The following is a 22,262-nucleotide window of genomic DNA, read 5'->3' on the forward strand; positions in this document are numbered from 1 at the left end:
AGGTGGCTGCCACGCCTGCTATCCTGAATGGCTCTCCTACGGCTTTGGTGCCCTGCTCTGTTCCACCCTTGTCTGCGGATGCTTCCTCTGTTGATGCTTCTTCGGTGGAGGCAGAATTTGTTCTTCCAACTCCCTCTCCCGCCCTAGTTCTGGATGTTCCTCCTGAACCTGTAGGGAGCCAGGACACTATTCCTGCTCCTGCCCTTGCCCCTGTTTTGGACTTTCCTTCTGGATCAAAGGGTGACCTACTGGCTTTGAGCTCTTCTCGAGAGTTTGTTGTTTTATCAGTTTCCCCTAGGCGTTCTACTTCTTCAAGGGACTGGACTGCTGAGGTAGCCAAGGTGGAGGATGGTTGGACTACGGTAAAAAGAAAAAAATCTAGGCCATCTGCTTCTCCTTTAGAAATGAATCTTTGATCATGCAAGGGAGACTCTAATTCAAAGGGCAAAACATGATGTATCTGGCCCTGCCTCTTTGCTGGATCTTTTGTTTTAGGCTGGTGATAGGCTTTTTTGTCACCTTGGTTGTAAGGAAACTCAGGTGCGGAAATAGCTTCCTACACTAATCTCATAAGGAAAGTATGATGCAAATCCTATTAAAAATCTTCTACACTTAAAGATTCAATATCATGTAAACAACAATATTGCAGCCAACCATGCATACATAAAATAGATAGAGAAAGGAACACATAACACAAGGATTTGCCGGTGGGGAAAAACCTTTCGGTAAAACAACCCCACCCCTTCAGAACCTTCACATTGTATTATCTTCAACACGAGGTTACACACAATTCAAGATGTCGACACATCAACATTATTTGCAAGAAATACATTTTACAAAACAAATAATAAGAATAGGAATTATACAAGGTTGAGACACCTTATTCCTAACATTGGTTACCCTTAGTTTGGGGGGTGACTAGCTCTGAGTTTTTTTGTTGTAACTTGGGTCTATGTGCTCATTGAAAATCCTTAGTCCTGTACAGGGTTTCAGACACCCTTCAAAACCTGTTTATCTTATCAACAACAATTAATATAATATAATGTATATATGTTTCATGAGAATGTTTCACCATTTTTATAAAGAACACTAACTTAAATAGTGGAAACATTTTAAGACTTACAAGTACAATGAACTTCAATAAAATTAAAAATATTAATATATAAAATTCTTAAAATTTTGCATTAATTGTGCTTTGTATATTGAAAACAGGCCTACATAAGTTTCACCATAGACATAACCCAAACAAATACTACACAAGAATTCCTTGCTTTGATTTGATTCAAATATTCTTTGCCTTCTTCAAATAAGTCAATAAGTTCATGCTGCCAACTCCCTTCTGCAATAAATTCTAAACTCTATCCCACATCTGACTAAATGAAAATTCTCATGATATGGCATTGCTACCTCCTCCAATTGAGGGAACTCCTTCAAATCAACAAAGAAAAGGATTTCTAGGAAGCAAATGTGTGGAAATCCTCACAACATTTTGAACACCTTTAGAAATTCTTTGCATAGTTCATTCCCAGAAAAATATAAGGCCACTAGATAGGGCATTCTTTCGAATTCTGGAAGATCACTATATTCACAACTACTAAATAATCATTCCCTTATACTTACCAAATTGCTTATCCAACTAGGCACTACAAAGCACTTCAACGTAAGTCTTTCTAGATGTTTCATACCTCTCATTGTCTCTAGAAACTGTAGAAGCTGATGATTAATGGGTATGAAACTTCTTGAAGTCCTAAATTTAAGGGGTATAATGATTAATGGGCTACCCAAATTTATCTAAGATATTCTCTTCTGAAGACAACTTCCACAGATCATATAGCACTATACCTAAGACATCTTTCCCCTTGCAGATGATCGTTAATCAATTCGACCACTTTTCTTTAGAAATGACACCACTGCAATGTCACTTGCTAAATGGATGTCTACAACTATATCACATTGCAATTTTTGTACAGAATACGATCTAGATACAGAAAGCCAAATAGATTTGTCAAAACTTGATTTCAATTTGTTGAAGACATTTTGGAGAAGAAACATTGTGGGTCTTGGAGTAGGATGATCATGTCTTCGACTTTAGAATCGATCCCCTCAGGATGTGAATCCCTAGGAAGAAGACTAGATTTCTTGTTGACCTGTCCTGATGTACTTGTTTAGGCTCTTGTGTCTGCATAAAGGCATATTTAATCTCTTGTAGCTTCCACAGATCGTGGGAAGCCCTTAGATGTCTTTCCCACTGTTTCTTCCATAACCTTGGCAATCTTTTCACACAGCTTCCCCACATCACTTGTAGTTTTAAGCCAATGAGAATTTAGAAAAGTGTTCAGAATCAAATACAGACTGTTAAGAAAAACCACAAATAAAAGTAAACATAAACATCACACACGTTGTCACAACCATCTTTCCTCAAATCAAATAAATCGACATTCTTTTTTGACCTACATTTTGTTAAAAAATTAATCCTTTGATAAAGTTGTAAAAGGAAACATTTTTTTCATATGCGAGAGAGCGAGGAGAGTTTTTTGTCTACTAGGGTTTGATGCATTTTTTGAGTTTCCTTGCGTACAACTCTATGTTTGAGCTTTCCTTCTGTGTTCACCACCTGTCAAACCACATTTAATGTGGGAGATATTAGGGCTAGTTTATAATGGCCCTAGCCAGCAGTGATCCAGTTGTTGATACTAGTGTTCACACTGTTTCTGTAGAAAGCCATGGCACCTCCATTGAACAAACATAATTCATCTCAAAGATCTTTCATGAGGTAATCCTAATATTATCCTTCCTCTAGAAGAATTTGATGTTGATTGTAATTGGTTAGAACAACATACCTTGATAGGGTATTTTTTGGGTAGGACTCCTCCTGAAGTCATGCTTTGAGAATGGGTTAACAAGAGTTGGACTCCTCACGGAGTCTGCCTTGATCCTATTCAAAACCTTACCATAAGTTTTGTTTTATTTCATTTTGCCAACCCATCTCAGGGGGATGCCATTTTTAACAATGACCCTTGGTCAGTCCATTCCTCTCTGCTAGAGTTTCAAAGATGGTTGTGAGACTTCACTGTCTCTGATGAAAAAAGCTTAAGGTTCCTATGTGGGGTTGAATTTCTAGGTTTACCCTTGATGTGTTGGCTTCTTATTGAGTCCATTTCCAATATTCTTGAAAAAGTTGTTACTAATGAGCACAACAAGTTTGTTAATGCTCATCCTCAGAAATGCATTTGTGTTGAGGTAGATCTCGCCAAGGATCTCAAGGACTCTGTGGAGATACATATTGGTTCCCAAACTTTCTCTTTGAAGTTGCTCTATTTGAACCTACCCAACACCTATTATATGTACCATTTGATGGAACACAAGAATATGGATTGCTCTTTGGTAGTGCCCAGGGTTAAATCCCCATCTAAGGAGGCCCCTACCAAACTAATAGAAGCAAAAAAAAAGGAGGAATGGACTACTATTGGGTAGAAGGGCAAGGCTTCCTTGGCTCCTAAACAATCATATGTTGATGTCATTTCAATTCCTCCTATTGTAACAGAAGCACAAATCTCAGCCATTATAGAGTTGACGACAGATTTTTCAGAGTTAGATCTTTTTATTTCTTACGTTTCAAACCCTATTAGTTCATAGGGGATCAAGGAAAATGCAAGGGCTACCACTCCTATTTTCTACATCATCCATTGTGATTCATAATTTGTGTTGTTGTCGTAGTCCTCCTTGATGTGCTATGAAACTACAGGAGAAACAATGGGCTATCAGTCCAAAAGAGTTCCATTCTAGCTTCAACCAAGTTTCTACTTTCTTGAAAAATAGCTACTCGTCTCTTGAGCACGAAAATGATATGGAAGAGTTTTCATGAATTTTTTTTTATCATGGAACATGTGAGGTCTTATAGACCTCTCTAGAAAGTTGTTATGACTTTAATATTGGTGTATATAGGGTTATGAATAGTCAACTTGTGGCTATCTTAATCCTTAATTAAGTCATGTTATCATTATTATATTATTATTTATGTAGGTAGGTTAGCCTAGGTGTTATGTAGGATTGTGTCTATTCAACCTAAGCATAATTAGGTATATATAGGAGGTTGTGAGTCTTATTTCAACATGAGATTGTGAAGTGTGTTCTCATTGGAGATATTTGGAGGTTTCCACTTCAAAGTGGCCTATTACTCTCAATTATTATCAAGTATTCTTATAATATTTCATATTATTTTTTCTATTGTACAAGTTATTTCATTACAAGTGGTATCATAGCATGATCTTGGCACCATAGAGGCCAATTTTTTTCTTAATATTGGGGTGATTTCGAAAAGAGCATAACTTTTAGATTTGAGAAAAATTTTTAAAGATTTTTAAAGGGTTTTTGAAGACCATATTAAAGAAGCTATAGTCCAAAATTTAGAGGAATTGGAGAAACTTTGAGAAAATTATTGCAGAATTACTATTTCTACATAATTTATTGAGATCTTCATATCTCTCACATCTTGCCAAATTGGATCATAACTTGTATTGGGTTTTTGAATAAATATTAGAGGAGCCTAAATTTCAAATCTTGGAGAAATTCAAAGAAAAAAAGGAAGATACATTTCATTTGTGTGATTTATTTTAAAAATATTGGTTTTCATCATGACGAGGCCTTCTACAAGAGGCAAAAAGAATGCTACCACATCGGAGAAATCCTCTGTTCAAGATTGGAAAGCAATAGAGGATAGTAATCCCAATGAGGAACTTAGTAAGCTTAAGGAAGAGGTTAATAGGGATATGTGTGACCTATGAAGAGATATATTAGATATACAAAGCATGTTAAGCACCTATATGAATGAGACAAGGAAGGAGTTCTCAAGCAATCAAGGTGAAACCTTTAAGCTGACTAATAATGACACAAATTTTATTAATCCAATGAGATCTAGGAAATTTCATTCCAAAGGTGGATATGCACAAATTTGATGACAAGGATCCTCTCACATCGATAAATCAAATGGAGATTTTTTTGAAGTACATCAAATCCCATATGGACAAAAGGTCACGATGGCTTCCTTATATCTAGAATCAAATCAATTCATTGGTATCGTTGGCTTTGTACTCATAGGAGGAAAAAGGGACTCACTGTATCATGGTCAATTTTTATAGAAGAACTCCAAGCACAATATAGCAATAGTGTGATAGAAAACTTCTTTAGCCAACTTTGTAAGCTTCAATTAACAAGATCAATTAAGGATTATATTCAAACATTCCAAAATCTATCCTTAAGAGTGGATACAATTACAAAGGAGAACTTGCATGAATTATTCTTGGGTGGTCTCAAGGATCACATTCAACATGAGGTGCCCATGTTTTGTCCTAGCTCAATAAATGAGTCTTTTATATTGACACATAGGGTAGAGTAGAAGTTCTTGATTCATAGAAAACAAGGGGCTAATATGATAGGAGAAAAAGGATATTCAACACCTTCTCTTCCTCAACCTACTAGATTGACTCCACAACAAATTAAGGAGAAAAGAGCAAAAGGGTTGTGTTTCAATTGTGATAGCAAATATAGTCGAGGACATAAATGTAGTGAAAAGAAATTGTTCTATATTGAAGGTCCAAGTGAGGAAGAAGAGGATGAGTCCATATCAGAGGAGGATAGGGAGTCAAGTGAAGAATTGAATTATTCTCAACCAATTTTTTCTTTTCATGCACTTTTAGGTTTTAGTGTTCCACAAACTCTCAAGGTAGTGGGTTTCTTAAAGAAGCAAAAAGTAACACTGGTGATCGACTTGGGTAGTACTCATAATTTTATCAACAAAAAGTTGGAAACTCTTCTAAATTGTTTTATATATCCAGCCCTAAATTTTCAGGTTTTGATTGCAAATGGGGGCACAATTAGTTGTTTAGGGAAGTGTCATAACATCAAATTATCCATGGGAGATTATCAACTTGATACCCCAATGTATGTGATATCCATGGGCGTAAGAGATATTGTTTTTGGAGTACAATGGCTTACTACATTGCAAACAATTGAGATGAACTTCCAAGAACTATTCATGTGATTTCAATCAAAAGGAAAGGTAGTGGAGTGTTAGCCACATTTATAGTCGCCAATTCACTTTCGGTTTTAATTTTTCTCTCAAGCGCGTCCACTTTCCTTGTCGCAGTAGAAACTTAACGCCCTTGAAGTGCCCAGCCAAAGCCTTAAACTCGTGCGGTCAACCCTTTTTCCCCCATTCTGAACCACTTTGAACAATAGTTCAAAATAGTTCAAAGTAGTTCAAAGCGGTTCGATGCGATTTTTATTACTAACGCTTTCTTTGCGCAGGTAATGTATCTCACTCGGTGGTTTGTTCTTCTGAAGCACTTTGAACCACTTTGAACCTCGGTTCAAAGTAGTTCAAAGTGGTTCAAGACTTACGTAATGATCACTTTCAAGCGTGGAAAGACAACATGCCGCCTTTCACTCGTGATCCTGTCAGATGAGTGTGGTCTAAAGGATAGTCCTATTTCCAAGGAAGATAATCATTGTAAATCGTGCTGAAGATCTTCAAGCCGTCAAAAGGACTCAATTTGATTAATGTTGAAGCGTCCAAAAAAAGGAAAGAATTTAATGTGGAGCTCATGCAAAGGGTTTTCAAGCATGCGAAAGCTGGCGGAGGTGATGTTGAAGTAGTGGGTAATTATTATCCCGTACCCTCGCACGAAGTTACTGCTTTCCTTTAAAACTCATGTAATTACCTCCAAAGTCTATTATCACGCGAGAAGCTGGTATAGACGGGGAGCTGTTAAGGAAATAGGAGAGATTTTCTGGGTTTTCGGCGAAGAACAAGTGAGAATTTGACAATCCTGTTTGCTCTGCAACTATATTCGTTTCCAGATTTGTCTGTTTAGTCTCTGCATTTTTTTAGATTATCACGAGGACGGTCTTGCATTTCTTGGGTAACACTTCTGGTTTGGAATGCAAGAGACCAGTTATATGTGATACTGATCTAAGAGGGGTAAAGATAGAAAGCCTACAGACCAAGTTTTTAGAATATTCTAATGAAAATAATGGGTGCATGGAAGTGTTAACCAGTGGGTTGATAGAGGCCGCAACGTTCCCCCCATCATTTGTAAGCCCTGAACTTTTGCAGTTGTGTATAGATCACTATGATGTGAGGAGTAAAAGTATTCCGAGCGAAGATGGCACCCCTATTCTTTCCATTTCGAGAGAAACTGTTGCCTCAGTCCTGCGTCTAACGACTAATACTTTTGCAGTATTTTCACCTACCCAAGCCTTGGCTGAATACCGGGCGAATCCTAATACATTTTGAAATACCTTAGCCAGGAAATGGACTGAAGTCAATTATGGGGGTGGGTCTAGGCAACCGAAAGTCATTAAAAAAGATCACATGCAACCTCACATTCATGACTTGGTCGTAATGTTGCATCGTGTGAAGGGTTCAGCAGATGTTTCTCTCTTTGAGGAATGGATGTTTAGATATATAGAAATTGTTTTGAAGGGTGAGCAATGGATGGATTGGGCAGAAATCATTGCTACCTCTCTAAGGACACAATTGAGGCGTGCCAAAGAGTTCCGTGAAGATTTCTACATGGCCTCCTATCTGACCTATTGTATTGCATGTACTTGTGACCTCACCCCTTTGCCTCATGGTACTTGGAATGAAGAAATGTGTGTGTTTCAGTATTGCCCTCTATTGCAGAGAGATAATGTCTTAGAAGATTTCCACAAGGTTCATGATGTGCTTCTGGATAATGTCCATATGTCTTTGAAAAAGACGAAAATGCCAAGGCTCTCCACAGAAGCTCAAAAGTTAGTACTGCACTATGGGAGCTTCTATATACAGTTTCCCAGGTTCACATACTTAAGAGTTGGAGGTTTTGAAGAAGAACCTATGAAGTTACCTAGGTACACCCTGGATTGTTTCATTTTGGCCGAATTGTGCAGACAACTCTTTTTTGTTGTGAAAGACAATCTGCCAAAACAGAACTAGAGGTTACTTTTTCCCATTGAATTGAGTTCATTTGTCTGCAGCAGCATGGATAATGCTTCCATCATTGGGAGCAATTTACTAGGGTTCAATTTTGGCTTCTATTGCGGAAGGAGGGATTTTGATAGTAAAGGCTATGCAACTGAGACTCTTGGCCTAGAACTGCGTCCTTCGACTTTTTCATATTTAGAAGATATTTGGGAAGATTGCAGAAATGAAGAAGTGCTGCAGAAAGATCATACAAGGCTAACCCTTCAACAAATTTTTGCTTTCAAATTGAAGTTCAATGTAGAAGGGATAATGGATGATGGCCTTAATCTGATTGAACCTGGTTGGAAAAAGTTAGACGAAGCAAGGTTCTTGGCAGTAGACTGGTTCAAAGAAGAGGAAGATGACATTAATAGAAGAATCAGATTCATCCTTACCTTTACAGATGATTGGTTGCAGCAGAGAGCTAACAGGAGTATCAGAGAGCCTCCTGTTGAAGTAACTTCTTCTCTTGAATTTTTTCAGTCTGACATTTCCTCTCCCCCTGTTGTAGCTGACACAGTCATTCAAACAAAGAAGGAAAAATCTCATCTCCAGCCACAAACAACGGCCCCCAGGACAAGATCTCGCTCCAAATCCGAAACTCTAGAACAGGTCGAGGACCGAAAGACCGAAATGGCATCTCAAGGCCTAGACTCGGGTGAGGGATTGGAGCCATCTGATAGTGGAGATGGAGATGTCCAATTTAAAGAAGCCCCCAAGACAGACCAGCTCAGATTCCTGACTCCGATCAGGGATACACAATTGAGGCCAGCAAGCCCTGCCATCCCCTCCTGGCTCTCGAATTCAATCAACAAGAAAAGAAGCCTACAACCTGTGATTACGCCAGTTAAGGACATTGTCACAAGATATGCGGCGAAAGGTTCAAAGGCCAAGAAAATGAAAACAGACGCCCAGTTGGTAAAGGACCCCCAAACTGGGAAGATAACTGCGGAGGTGGCCACTTATACACAGAAGCAAGATTCCACAGAAATCAATGAGGAAGGACTGAAGGTCACTTCCATTGACCTGGGGACTATAAACAGGAGCACTGGCAACAACTTTTTCAAGTTTTCTGCCGATCATATGCTCACACAATCAGAAAAGGACAGCAGAGAAAAGAAGGAGCTGAAAGCTATGGTGACTTCCATGGCCGAGTACATCGATTCCTTGGTAAATCTTTGAGTCGCGCCAATCATCCAGTTTTCGCAACCCTTCGACCCCAACTCTGCAGAAAGCCAGCTGCTGACAAGACAGGTGCAAAGGGGGAAACTCTTGATGGAGGCCATGGGAGTCTGGGTAAACAACATAATTCAGGAAGGTAACAAATTTATTTCAGAATTTACAAATGTCTATGCAGAAGGAGAAGCACTGTCAGGGGAAATTCAAACGTTAGTACCCGTGTGGGAAACAGAGTTATCACGATGCCAATCCCTGGTTTCCCAGGTGACAGAGATAGAAAGCTTCGGCGTCCTTAAGTTCCTGGGTGAAAACCCTATGAAAACCGTAGACCAGCGCATGCTATTCGTCCTGAGTGCATGCTATTCGTCCTGAAGAATAACATGAACTGGAAAAAAATGGTCTACAGGGAAGCAATTAAAGAAATCCAGAGCATTGAAAGCAGGATTACTAACGTGCACAAGGAACTTATTAAGGACATGAAGATAGTAAACCCAATGGGCATCCTGCAGTTTGATGAGAGAAACATGGACGTAGAGGCGCTAACGAAGAGCTTCACCGAAGTGGCAGAGCAGATCAGGGACAACGAACACCCCAAAGCTGAAGATTTCTCCATGCTGGCGAGTGTTGAGGCCATGCTGAACCGAAACCTGATGCCACGACAGAACTTGAAGATGAAAGAATACAGGTGGCAGAAAGATGCATGTCGGGCCCGGCTTTTAAGCCTGAAAAACACCCACCCTGCCGCAACTCAAGAATTGGTGGCCACGTTTCGTAGCTAGAAATTAGTGCGGCAGACGGTCGAAGAAGAAGAGGAGGAAACAGGTGAAGGCGCGAGAGTTTAAAGGAATAGCTAGGCGTCTTTCTTTTTAGTTTTTATAATTGTTTCTTGTTTTTAACCGAAAGAGCTGGGTTTTAATGGAGGCTCTTTTCGGGATTTCATACTATAAATGCTGGGGCATTAAACCTTTTTAAGTTTCAAGTAATAGTATCTTTAGCAATAGATAGTTAAGTAGTAGACAGTGTTTAAAAAAAAAAAAAACAGCAAGCTGAGATAATATATGCATCTTTGAGCTTTCAGAAGACTTTGAGCATGAAAGCTATGGTATTCATATATTAAAGATTTGGGGTTTACGCTTTGAGACTTTGTGTTCAAGGCATTATGTTATCATTACTTTGTGAGTGAAAACTGTGAATCTCGAATTCTTAGCTGATGTTCCTTTTTATGTAAGTTGATTGAGAATTAGTTTAGTTTCAGTATCGTTTTTGCTTGAAAGGTTGCATGTAATGAAGCGAGATCATGCTTTGAAATGGACTCTATTTACATGTTAGTTTTCAATTTCATTATTGTTTCATGATTGATGCTGTTAATCACCTCGTTGCCGAAGAGAAATCGAGAGACCCTTAAGCATTTTCTGGTAAAAGTGCGAAAATAATTTCAATTCATTGTAAATCCGAAAAGGGAGCTGTACTTTGAGAAAATTGAGAGAAGAAGTTAAAGAGTAGGGTAGAAACTTCTTCAATTGTTGTGAATAGTTGTTTTCCCCTAAGAAATGGGCATAGAGCAAAATTAGTTAATTGTAAAGGTGGGACAATCTATTCACCGACATGGAGCTAAGGGGATTGAAGGAAAAATCCCCACAAATGGTAAGCTCTTATCAAATACAAAAAAATCTTAAGAAAGGTGTGGATGGATTTGTGGCCTAGCTATGTTCATCAGAAGTCTCTCAATCTAATGCTCTTACTCATCTAGATTTACAGGCAATAACTGATCATCACTCAATGATTCTTGGAGATATGCCTAAAAGACTTCCTCCTAAGAATGATCATGACCATGCCATACAACTAGTTCCAGGGAGCCAATCACCAAACATCAAGCCTTATAGGTACCCGCACATACAAAAAAGTGAGATAAAAAAAAATGTTGAGGAAATGCTAGAGGCAAGAATTATCAGGCATAGCCAAAGTGCTTATTCTTCACCTATTGTGATGGTGCATAAGAAGGATAAAACTTGGTGCATGCATCGAGATTATAAAGTGCTCAACAAGTACACCATTATAGGTAAGTTTCCTATTCCAATCATTGATGATCTTCTAGATGAATTAAATGGAGCTATGCATTTTAGCAAGTTAGATCTTAGATCAAGTTATCACCAAATTTGGATTAAGGAGGAAGATATTTGTACGAAAACATTTGAATGAACTCATGAGGGTCATTATGAATTTATGCCATTCGGTCTTACCAATGCACCATCTACATTCCAAAGTTTGATGAATTCCATTTTTAAGAAGTTCTTGAGAAAGTTTGTGTTAGTGTTTTTTGATGATATATTAATTTATAACAAGACCTGGGAAGAACATTTGCATCATGTAGATCAAGCATTACAATTATTTGAAGATCATCAACTCTATGCTAATCCATCAAACTGTACTTTTTGTCTTAAGGAGGTGGAGTATTTGGAACACATAGTTTCACATGAAGGAGTAAAGGTGGACCCTAACAAAATTAAGGCTATCATGGAATGGCCTATTCCAAAAACTATTAAGAAGCCACTCTATTGAAGAAGGATTCTTTTTATTGAAATGAATCTACTAAGGTATCATTTGAGCAATTTAAGAAGGCTATGTGTACAACTCCAGTGCTTGCCACTCCATACTTCACCAAGGAATTCATTGTGGAATGTGATGCTTTTATAAATGGTATAGGAGTTCTCATGCAAGAAGGTCATCCAATTGCTTTTAAGAGTCATCAATTAAAAGGTAAAAATCAACTCAAACCTATTTATGAGAAGGAAATGCTAGAAATCCTTCATGTGGTCAAAAAATGAAGGCCTTATTTAATGGGTTGACACTTCAAGGTTAAGATAGATCATGATAGCCTAAAATATTTTTTAGAACAAAGATTATTGTCAGAAGAGCAAGAAAAATGGGTCACTAAGATGTTGGGATATGACTTTGAAATTGTATACAAGAAAGGAAAGGAGAATATTGTGGCCAATTCATTTTTCGAGAAGGATGAAAAAGATAAAGCCTTATTGTATGCCCTTTCAATAATACAAGAAAATTGTATGGTAGAAGCCAAAGAAGAGTGGCAAAATGACGTTGTAACAAGTAATCTCATCCAGCAAATAAAAAGTGACCCTAGTAGTTCATATAAGTTTTGTTCAAAGGGGGATATTCTTTGGTATAAAGAGTGCTTGTATCTCTAGAAGAATTCCATTCTTAAACACAAGATTCTTAAAGAACTACATGATTCCCCAATTGGTGCTCATTCAGGATTTTTGAATACATATCCTCGAGTCAAGCAATATTTTTTTGGAAGGGCTAATAGGTGATGTTCAAACATTTGTGGCTGAATGTTTGGTTTCTCAAAGAAATAAGGGAGAAACAATTAAGAAACTAGGTCTCTTGCAACCTTTATCTATTCCAAACCAACATTGGGAAGAGGTGTCCATGGACTTCATCACAAGACTTCCAAAATCTAAAGGTCATAATGTCATCATGGTAATAGTTGATTGCCTCACTAAATATGCACATTTCATTACATTATGACATCATTTTACAACAAGTATAGTGGCAAAATTTTTCTTGGAGAATATCCAAAAGCTACATGGTACACCTAAGGTTATTGTTAGTGATCATGATCCTATCTTTACTAGTCACTTTTGGAAAAATTTATTCTCATGTTTGGGTACTCAATTGGCTCATAGTTCTTCATACCATCCTCAATCAGATGGGAAAAATAAGGTTGTTAATAAATGTTTGGAAAGATATTTATGTTTTTTCACTTTAGAAAAACAATCTCAATGGGTAGATTGGATACATCTTGCAGAATGTTGGTACAAAACTTCTTTTCATAGATCATAAAAAATGTCTCCATTTTTGGCACTTTATGGATATCATCCTCATTCCATTACATCATAATTAAAGGTGTCACAAAGATTTTAGGTAGTAAAGGACCACTTGCTTCATCAACAATAGGCACTTTTAGGACTCAAGGAGAATTTAGCTATGACATAAAATTGAATGAAACAACAAGCGGATCAACATCATAGTGAAAGAAATTTTTAAGTTGAGGACTGGGTCTTCTTGAGATTGCAGGCTTATAAAAAAATCTCAATAAAGAAACAAGAAAAGAATAATAAGTTCTCTCCAAGATATTATGGACCATACCAAATCATGCAAAAGATTGGTAGTGTTGCCTACAAGCTTGAGTTGCCACCAACAACAAAGATACATTCAGTTTTTCATGTTTCTTGTTTAAAGAAGGTAAGTGGGTAGAATATTCCTACTCAAATAGTACTACCAAAACTTGATGAAGAAGGAAGAATAATTTTGGAACCAGAGTGCATTCTTCAAACATGCATGAAGAAGCTAAGGAACATAAGCTTAACTCAATATCTCATCTCATGGAAGAACTTACTATTTCAAGAGGCCAAATGAGAGGATGAGGAATTCATTTAAAACAATCCACACTTGGTTACTGTTGAGCACAATGCTTCTTTCAAGAGAGGGGGCATGCTACACCCTTAATATTGTGTATATAGGGTTATGAATAGTCAATTTATGGCTATCTTAATCCTTAATTAAGTCATGTTATCATTATTATATTATTATTTAGGTAGGTAGGTCAGCCTAAGTGTTATGTAAGGTTGTGTCTATTCAACCTAAGGATAATTAGGTATATATAGGAGGTTGTGAGTTTTATTTCAACATGAGATTGTGAAGTGTGTTCCAATTGGAGATATTTGTAAGTTGCCCCCTTGAAGCGGCCTATTACTCTCAGTTATTATCAAGTATTTTTATAATATTTCATATTATTTCTTCTGTTGTGCAAGTTATTTCATTACAAAAGTACTATGTTAGGGACACTCATCATAGACTTGGTAATTTAGTTAATGCTTTCTTTTGCATGTCACATCATTTGGCCAGATGACATTATATTTTCCTCTCAACTAGAACCTTGTAGAGGTGGTGTAGTTACTCTTCTATCACCTTGTCTTTATTTTGCCATTATTTCGCATGGTTCTGACCCTATGCACAGAATAATTTGATTTCACTTTCTATCAACAATCATTCCTTTGGAGTAGTTAATGTTTATAATTTCAATGATGCTGTGGAAAGATCTCAATTATGGTGCTGGATGGCTGACAACTTGCCTCCAACTACTTGAATTATGTGTGGTGATTTTAATATGGTTGAGCTGGCCTTTGACAAAGACAACATTTTTCCTTTTCACTAGATACCTAGGGAAAGGGAAGCTTGGTACTACATGCATAATAAATTGGGCCTTTATGATCCCAATACTAACTGCCGCTAGCATAGTGGGATCTGGCACACTTGGTCTAATTTTTGAGCTGGCTTTGACCTCATTTTAAAATGTCTCAATCGTGCCATGATTACTACATAATCCTTTTTATCCTTTTTTGAGCATCGAGAATTACTTGTCATTCCTCTGCTAGATGTGATGTTATCAGACCACTATACCATTTATTTTACCATTTCTTGGCATACATCTTTCCAACAAGCTATCAAGATGTAGTTTTCCCTCAATATGTCAGTACTGATGCATGCTTCCACTATTGCTAATATCCTACATGTCTAATTTTTTGGAGCCACATCCGCATTCTTAGATAGGTTAAATTCAATGGTGTAACAATGTTGTTTCCAGAACTACTAGATTTCAGCTCATCTATGGGTGGCAGTTGGTAGTTTTCAAATGACGGTCTTATGACTCCACTACCAAGGCCCTCAAGGAGGCTTCTAAAGCTCTCACCCTTAACCCTTTTGATGTTGATTTATAAATTTAGCTTGCTAAGATTCTTCATGACAAGCAGATTGTAGATAATTATGCTGCTAGAGGGGCCCAAATCAAAGCATGCCTCCATTGGTTGGAGGTTGGTGATAAGGCTTCTCAACAGTTCTTCCAAGCTCTTAGAGCCCATCATACTAATTTTGGGATTAAAAAGATTCAACAGGACAATTTTTTCCTCTTCAATCTCCTTGACATCCTGCAAGACCTTTTTCACCACTAGTAAAATGTTTTAGCTTCACAAGGAAATTTGGTTGCTCAAGAAGAAGCTGTCAAAAAGTATATTTATGTTACTCCAAACCACCTAACAATCATGCAATGTGCTTTTTGTGAGCAGCTTCTCACCATCCAAGACCTCAAGGAGGCTATCTTTTCCATGGATGATGACAAATCCCCTAGGTGTGATGGCTTTCCTTGACAAGCACTTCTAGGAGTCTATTGGTCTAGACCTACATAAAGTTTATCTTGAAGACTATTATTCTAAGACCCATTATCAACAAGGGAAACATCAAAATCATACCTAAAGATGGCGATACTGAGGATATCTGTAGCTGGCAGCCCATCACTTTATTTAATATGTCATATAAGATTATTGCTAAGGTAATATCTCTTAGAATTTGCCATCTCCTACCTTTAATTGTGCAACTAGAGCAAACTGGCATTATTAAGTCTATGTATATTCTTAACAACATTATTGCTATCTTGGAAGGCATGGAATGGGCTCGCAAATCCAATCAAAAGTCTATGTTTTTGAAAATCGATTTTGCTAAAGCTTATGATTGAATTGAATGACCCTTAATTTTGGCTATGCTTCAAGCTTTAGATTTTAGTCCCAATTTTCTTCAGTCTATGGAGATGCTTTTTGGAGATGCTAATGCTTGTATTACTATCAATAGCTCTTAATCTAAAGCCTCTGGGCTCTTTCACTCTATTTGGCAGGGTTTCCATTTGGCTTCAACTTTATATGTTCTTTCTACTGAAGGGTTTAGTTACTTGCTAGCCCACTTCATTTCCTCTAGTTTGGTTCATGGAATCTCCTTTCTAGGTTCCTCATCTCAGTTGGTCAATAGGCATGCAAATGAACCAAAAATGGTTTAAATAAATTCCATGGATGATTTGGAAACATAAGGTATAGTCCTACCAAGTCTAAGATGTAAAAAAAATAAAAATGCACATTGACAATTTTGCAAAAATTGCAATTTTTCATGTGAAAAGTTGCAAATGTGATTAGAAGTCACAAGTTGGTTACCAATGATCAGAAGTTGGTTCAATTAGTTGGGAAATTATTTTTTAAATCCCTCCAAGTCACTAAATATGTATGGTTGGAAGTTTTGGAGTTGTACGGATGCATATAATAGACAATGACTTCAATGACTATTTGAATGAAAGAATGGGATTTTGATTGAAATGAGATTGAATAAGTTCTTTTTCATTGGAATCTAGTTTCTGCATTAGTTATATTTGTTTCTTTTTTTGGTTATAAGTTCTTAGCAACCAGTTTGTGTTGACATTAAATGTTTTAGGAAACAACATGTTTGCTGGCCAGTACTTGGGTAGACTTTCGAAAATGGTGTCTACCAGCATTCCCCATGGTTGAAACTCTCCGAAACCTTGAGAAATTCTAGTTGACACCTTGTACATTGTGTAGTAAGAAGAATGGAGCAAGATGTAAAGGGCCAAGTAATTTCCTTAGAAGCCCTAAGCGAGACAAAGTTATACTCGGATAGAAATTGAGCCAAGAAAAATAGTTTTCTTGCAAGAATCAAGCATTTTGAATATGAAGGGTGTTATGGAAGGATAGAGAATTGAATGGAGACTCTATTGTTGCAAGGAGGAGTGTTGGAAGTCCCTAGTGTAGGAGCAAAAGTGGTTTTGTTGTTGACTAGTCTGTATTGATGGTAAACCCTAGCAAACCCCCAAAATTGGGTTAGGGCATGTGGTAGATTTTGGGAACTTGAGACCTCAAGAATCTTGAAGGCCTTTGAAAAGGGTATCTCAATCTGATGTAGTTCGGGACCTTCTTAAGGAAATATTTTCACAAATCCAAATTCATTCCATGAGGAGGGCTAATTGAGGGCTATTAGGCCAAATAGGAGTTTTCCATTGGTTTAAAGAGATCATATAGAAATTCAATGTATGGATTGTTAAAGATGGATGGAAAGAAGTCCAAGACACCCTGGAAAGAGCTTGCAAACATTGCAAGATTAGATAAGTCAGCAAGGAAGCCTAAAATGAAATTTCAAGCTAGTATGCAAGCCTTGATGGGTAGGTTAGTCTAAGAGAAATTTATCTCTAATTGATTAGGGTTAACCTTGTGTAAGAAGGTGATGTCAAGGAGTGCATATCAACTATCCACACTACCCTAGACTAATCCTATCATGTATCTTTAATTGTACATGTGTATCCATGGTAATGACTGGTTGGATCATGCTTAATGATATTCATTATTTTCTTTACCAATAAATAAGGTACATGTCGCATGAAATATTTGAATTAATGTTGTTCATTACATTATTTATTATAGGGAATGTAATACCATGATTGATGAATGAACTAGCATTGTATTCCTCATGGTAAGTCACATAATAGTAATATAAACCCCTTGTTCATCATTGTTATGCATAATGTTATAGGCAAACTTGGATGACATCTTGAAGAGTTGAGTTTAAGAAAACCTTTTTGTGATTTATTTAACTTTACTTTGGAAACCACCTGCATTAATGCATATGCGATGATAGTGCAGGTGAATGGAATATCTTCTGATTATTGGAAATTAGTTGTTATTTGTTGTAAGATATTGCGTATTATTTTGATTAAGTGCTAGTGTTTCATATAACTACTATTTAGATTGTTGTCAACTTGATGAAGAATGCTCAACCTTTCTCACTTCGAAAATGAGATAGGATTTGTATGCTTATTAGAAAAAGATATAAGTATACATAGTAGAATGAGCCTTATTAGTGTACATCTTGAAAGACCATCATAAGTGTTCTGTTATGATACATATAGTGTATTGGAATTGTATCAATTAGTTGATAAAGCATGATCTTATGAAGAAAAAATAGGAATGTTCAATAATTTTTGTATAATTTACTCATGTTTTAGAAGACTAAGTTTAGTCTTATATTGTAGTGGAACAAAGCCTTCTTTTGTCTATAAAGAGATGAGAAATGAATTTTGTAAAAGAAATCATAGATATAGTTATTGAATGATGCACATGTGGTAGGTATTGAACAATTTATATTCATGTGTTAATGACCTTTTTCATTTCTTGAAGAATACCTTCTGAGATGAGCTCTTGATATGATGGATTCTGAGGTGCTTGATATTGAGCATGAAATTGATTATAGACACAATTCCATTACTTCTCTTGGTTTTTCTCATTGAGTCTTCCTTGTTATTGGGATGGCTATCTTTAATGTCAGGAAAGATTTTGGGGAAGCTTAACAACTTCATGGTAGGGTAGTAAAGCACACCTGCAATATTCTCGCCCTTGTGTTCTTTGACAGGTTCTGGAGCTCCTTTACATTTTGGCCATCTTGTTCAAACCGTTTCAGTATTTTAGTACTTGGTATCTAGTATCTGGTATCTAGTATCTAGTACATGTATCATTTTTGTTAAAGTTAATGATAGTTAATCAAATAATGTTGACTCATCAATATTCAAATGACTTTGACTCATTGAATTTTTCGCATTTTATGAAGATTGTTGATGTGACATTGGTTTTGTAGGGGCAATCTTTAAACACATGAAATTATTGCTTCAGATATGAACCCCATTTAAACATTACATTCCTGTTTGCTTAGATTTTTCATTAAAACAGTTTGTCGTTGCCTAGACAATCATCCTTGCTCTTTCAGTCCAATCGTGTTGATGGAGTAAGGTGCGAACTCCTTGCCATGGGTTGTGTACATATCTAAGCTAGTCAATTCTATTTAAAAGTTTATTAATTGTTTTAAATAAATTCAAAAGAAAGTTTTAGATATTTGGATTAAGTAAGTTTAATTATAATGTTCTTATTCTAATGTTAATTTTTTTTTAATTGTAATATATTTATATAATATGATGCAAAAAGAGTAGTATTTGATTTCAATAAATGATCGATTATTATAATTAGTAAGTTATATTTTTCATTTTTAAAATTATATTGTACTTATCCTATTTTACTTTTTACACATTAGAAGAATGTGTTTTAAAAATATATAATTTTTGTAAAAGTCTATTATTTAAAAGTTTATGATAGTCTAAAGTTTAAAATTTATATTTTTATTGTAGTTCAATTTCTATAATCAAATGTAAAAAAATATTGTATAGAATTTTCACAGGATTATTTTATTGAATGGTAGTAATTTTAATTAAAATTCTTATAAGTATATTACGTCCTTTATTTTATGTAGTATAACATATAAGGTACATAGACCATAATATATAATATATTTAAAAATAAAGAGAAGGATCTCCTTAGGAAAAAACTAGCCGCGAGGCTCTGCAGTCACACCCTTGAATCTGTCAAGGACCAGAGAGGCTATGCAGTCACATAAAGACCCTTAAATCTGTGAAGGACCAGAAATTCGTGAAACACCAGAAATCCTTAAACTCAGGGGATAGGATATTGTTAAATTTATTAGGGTGCATAAAATTAGTTGTAACGAAAATGTAATGATATGGGGAAATCGTAGCGATATGGGATCACATAATTTGAATTTCTTGGGAAAACCGTTGAGAGCTTATTGAGAATGAAGAAACATGTTTAGGGTTCCTTAAATCACGAGAAAAGAAAGAATAGTTGAAGTAATGGCATTTTGCATCGTGAAAAATTAGTGAAGCAACCATTTCCATGAGGTAGGAGGAATCTGGTAAAATCCAGAGTAGGCGTCCACCATTATAGTTAATAAACCAGATTCTTCTCTGGACTTCAATGTTTGTTATTATTATTCATTTAACAATAAGTATGGAACATACTAGTTGATGCTGAAAATTGATAGTATTATTGTGCTACCTTTATGGTTTAATTTGTTTATTTATTCCTCATTAATGTGATTAATATCTTCCTCAATCGCCATTGAGAAATGGACAGCAAATCCCACCTCAAAGGAGGTAGCAAGACCAGAAAAAACCCCACATGTGGCCATTGGCAAGAGAGAAAAGACGGAAAGAGAAAGGTCAAACACCCACCACTTGATCTGACCCAAGAATTCTTACCGGCAAAAAAAACACACAAAAAGAAAGATCCACAACCCATAAACTGCCTGCAGGGGGATTTACCATTAGATCTGACCCAAGAATCCTTACCGGCAATAAAAACACACAAAAGAAAAGACCCACAACCCATAAACTGCCTGGAGGGGATTTATCACTAGATCTGACCCAAGAATCCTTACCGGCAAAAAAAACACACAAAAAAAAGACCCACAACCCATAAACTGCCTGCAGGGAATTTCCCACTAGATCTGACCCAAAAACATACAAAAGAAAACACCCACAACCCATAAAGTGGCTGCAGGGGATTTACCAGATACCCAGATGATTTTTATTTTTCTTAAAGACAATTACAATCTATAGATTTACGAGATACTCCTGCCTTCAACTTTATTGGAGAGTGAAAAAGAAATGGCTATGAATAAGTGGATGATCCACGCACAATATTTATATACAGAAAATAAAGAAGCAAGCCGGAGGAAAATCAAACGGCAGACTGTAAACTAACGATCCATGCACAATATTTGTAACGGAAGGAAAAAAAACAGGACAAAAGTGGAGTTCACATTGAGGTACACATTAACTCTGTATGCTGCTTAAATCTGGCCATAAAAAGACAAAATCCTAACTGATTGAAATCAAATTACGAGTTCAACGAAATAGTGTTAAAAACTTATAAATGATATGAAGAGGGTATGACATACTCGTTAGATGTGCTGAATTTGTAACCAGATTTGAGTGAAGAAGAGCGAAGGGCACCTTTCCATTGTTTGAGCCTCTTTTTGGTGATTCTCCCCTTTCTTTCATGTTCAGCAAATGCATCTTTATAAACTCCTTTCTCAGGGTAGCGAACGTCACAAGGCTCCACATCACAAAATACAGGAATAAACCGAGCCTTGGTTTTCAACATGCAAACCAGCTCATCTAGACACCAAATGGACTCCGCATATCCTGGTGAGAAGATTGCGATCTGCACTGCAGAAGAGTAAATGGCATCATCTATGGTAGACTCAATTGAATCTCCAGGTTGTAATTCTTGAACATCAAGAAATGTCCAAAAGCCCTTTTCCTCCAATGAATCGTAGAGTGCAAAAGCCACAGTATCTTTCGTGTCGGGGCCTCGGTGGCTGATGAATGCATCATATAATTTCTTTGATGCAGCGGACGTTTCCCTTTCACTGAAACAACACTTGCAAAATGAGGAGGAAAAACAACACTTGCAAAATGAGGAGGGAGCCGCCATGGGCTCGAGGGCACGACCAGATCGAATGAAAATTTAACTCAGAATTAAATTTGGACTGGATTTCTATAAGGAAGAGAAAATATTTCCAATATATTTCTATGTAACATTGACCAAATGCATAGCGGGACCAACAACTGATATTTTAATCTAAGATGCCTTCCACTGACTGTAGCATGGCTCAAAATGTTCCAGCGGCGTTTTCAAGTGATGGGACACAATGACTTTCACATTATCTACCTTTCTTTTGCTCGCTAATTTCAAGACAAAAGTATCAAAACATTTATAAAAAACATTTTTTTCAAATTTACTAAAACTAGTGAATTTTTTTGTTTGATAACTGGATCGTTTTCAAAAGCTCACTAACCGCGTCTTACAATAGAGGCTATAGGAGATACTGATAATTCTTCGTCATCAGTGCACGTCTATTTCCACAAAACCCACTGACAACACGAATTTTTTTAAATTGAGTAAAAGAAGAGTAAAGTTTTAAATTGAGTTGATGTAGAGAACACGAAATTTTTTTAAATTGGGTAAAAGAAGAGTACAGTTTTAAATTGAGTTGTTGTAGAGAATACGAAGTTGCCTCTTTGCACTTTCGGCAAATTTGGACACGCTGTGGTCCATTTAAAAATATGCCCCCTTCGTTGTCCACGTCCCCCTAAAATACATTGTGTTACAGAAGCGAGTTAATCGTGCATCTGCTATCTACGGAATTTAATTAACTAATATATAATGAAATAATTAGATTGTATATAAATATATATAATGAAAAGAGAGAATATCACAAAATCCATATTAGATCTGTATTCAAGTAAGATGAATTATAAAAT

At 36.5% G+C, this 22,262-nt stretch overlaps 1 protein-coding gene across 1 annotated transcript in view; it reads right to left on the reverse strand.

The window, feature by feature from the left end:
• LOC149565918 (disease resistance protein RPP8-like) overlaps positions 1 to 21,647 on the reverse strand; it is a 69,041-nt gene extending 47,394 nt beyond the window's left edge. The window contains exon 1 of the mRNA XM_089819374.1: positions 20,894 to 21,647. Within this exon, the coding sequence (XP_089675500.1) occupies positions 20,894 to 21,432 (539 nt within the window). The 5' untranslated portion in view covers positions 21,433 to 21,647. The remainder of the gene's footprint in view (positions 1 to 20,893) is intronic.
• Between the last annotated feature and the right edge of the window lie 615 nt (positions 21,648 to 22,262).

The sequence above is a fragment of the Cupressus sempervirens genome, chromosome 3 (assembly GCF_028749045.1).
Source record: "Cupressus sempervirens isolate cs-2001-9-10 chromosome 3, ASM2874904v1, whole genome shotgun sequence".
NCBI classification, from domain to species: Eukaryota; Viridiplantae; Streptophyta; class Pinopsida; order Cupressales; family Cupressaceae; genus Cupressus; species Cupressus sempervirens.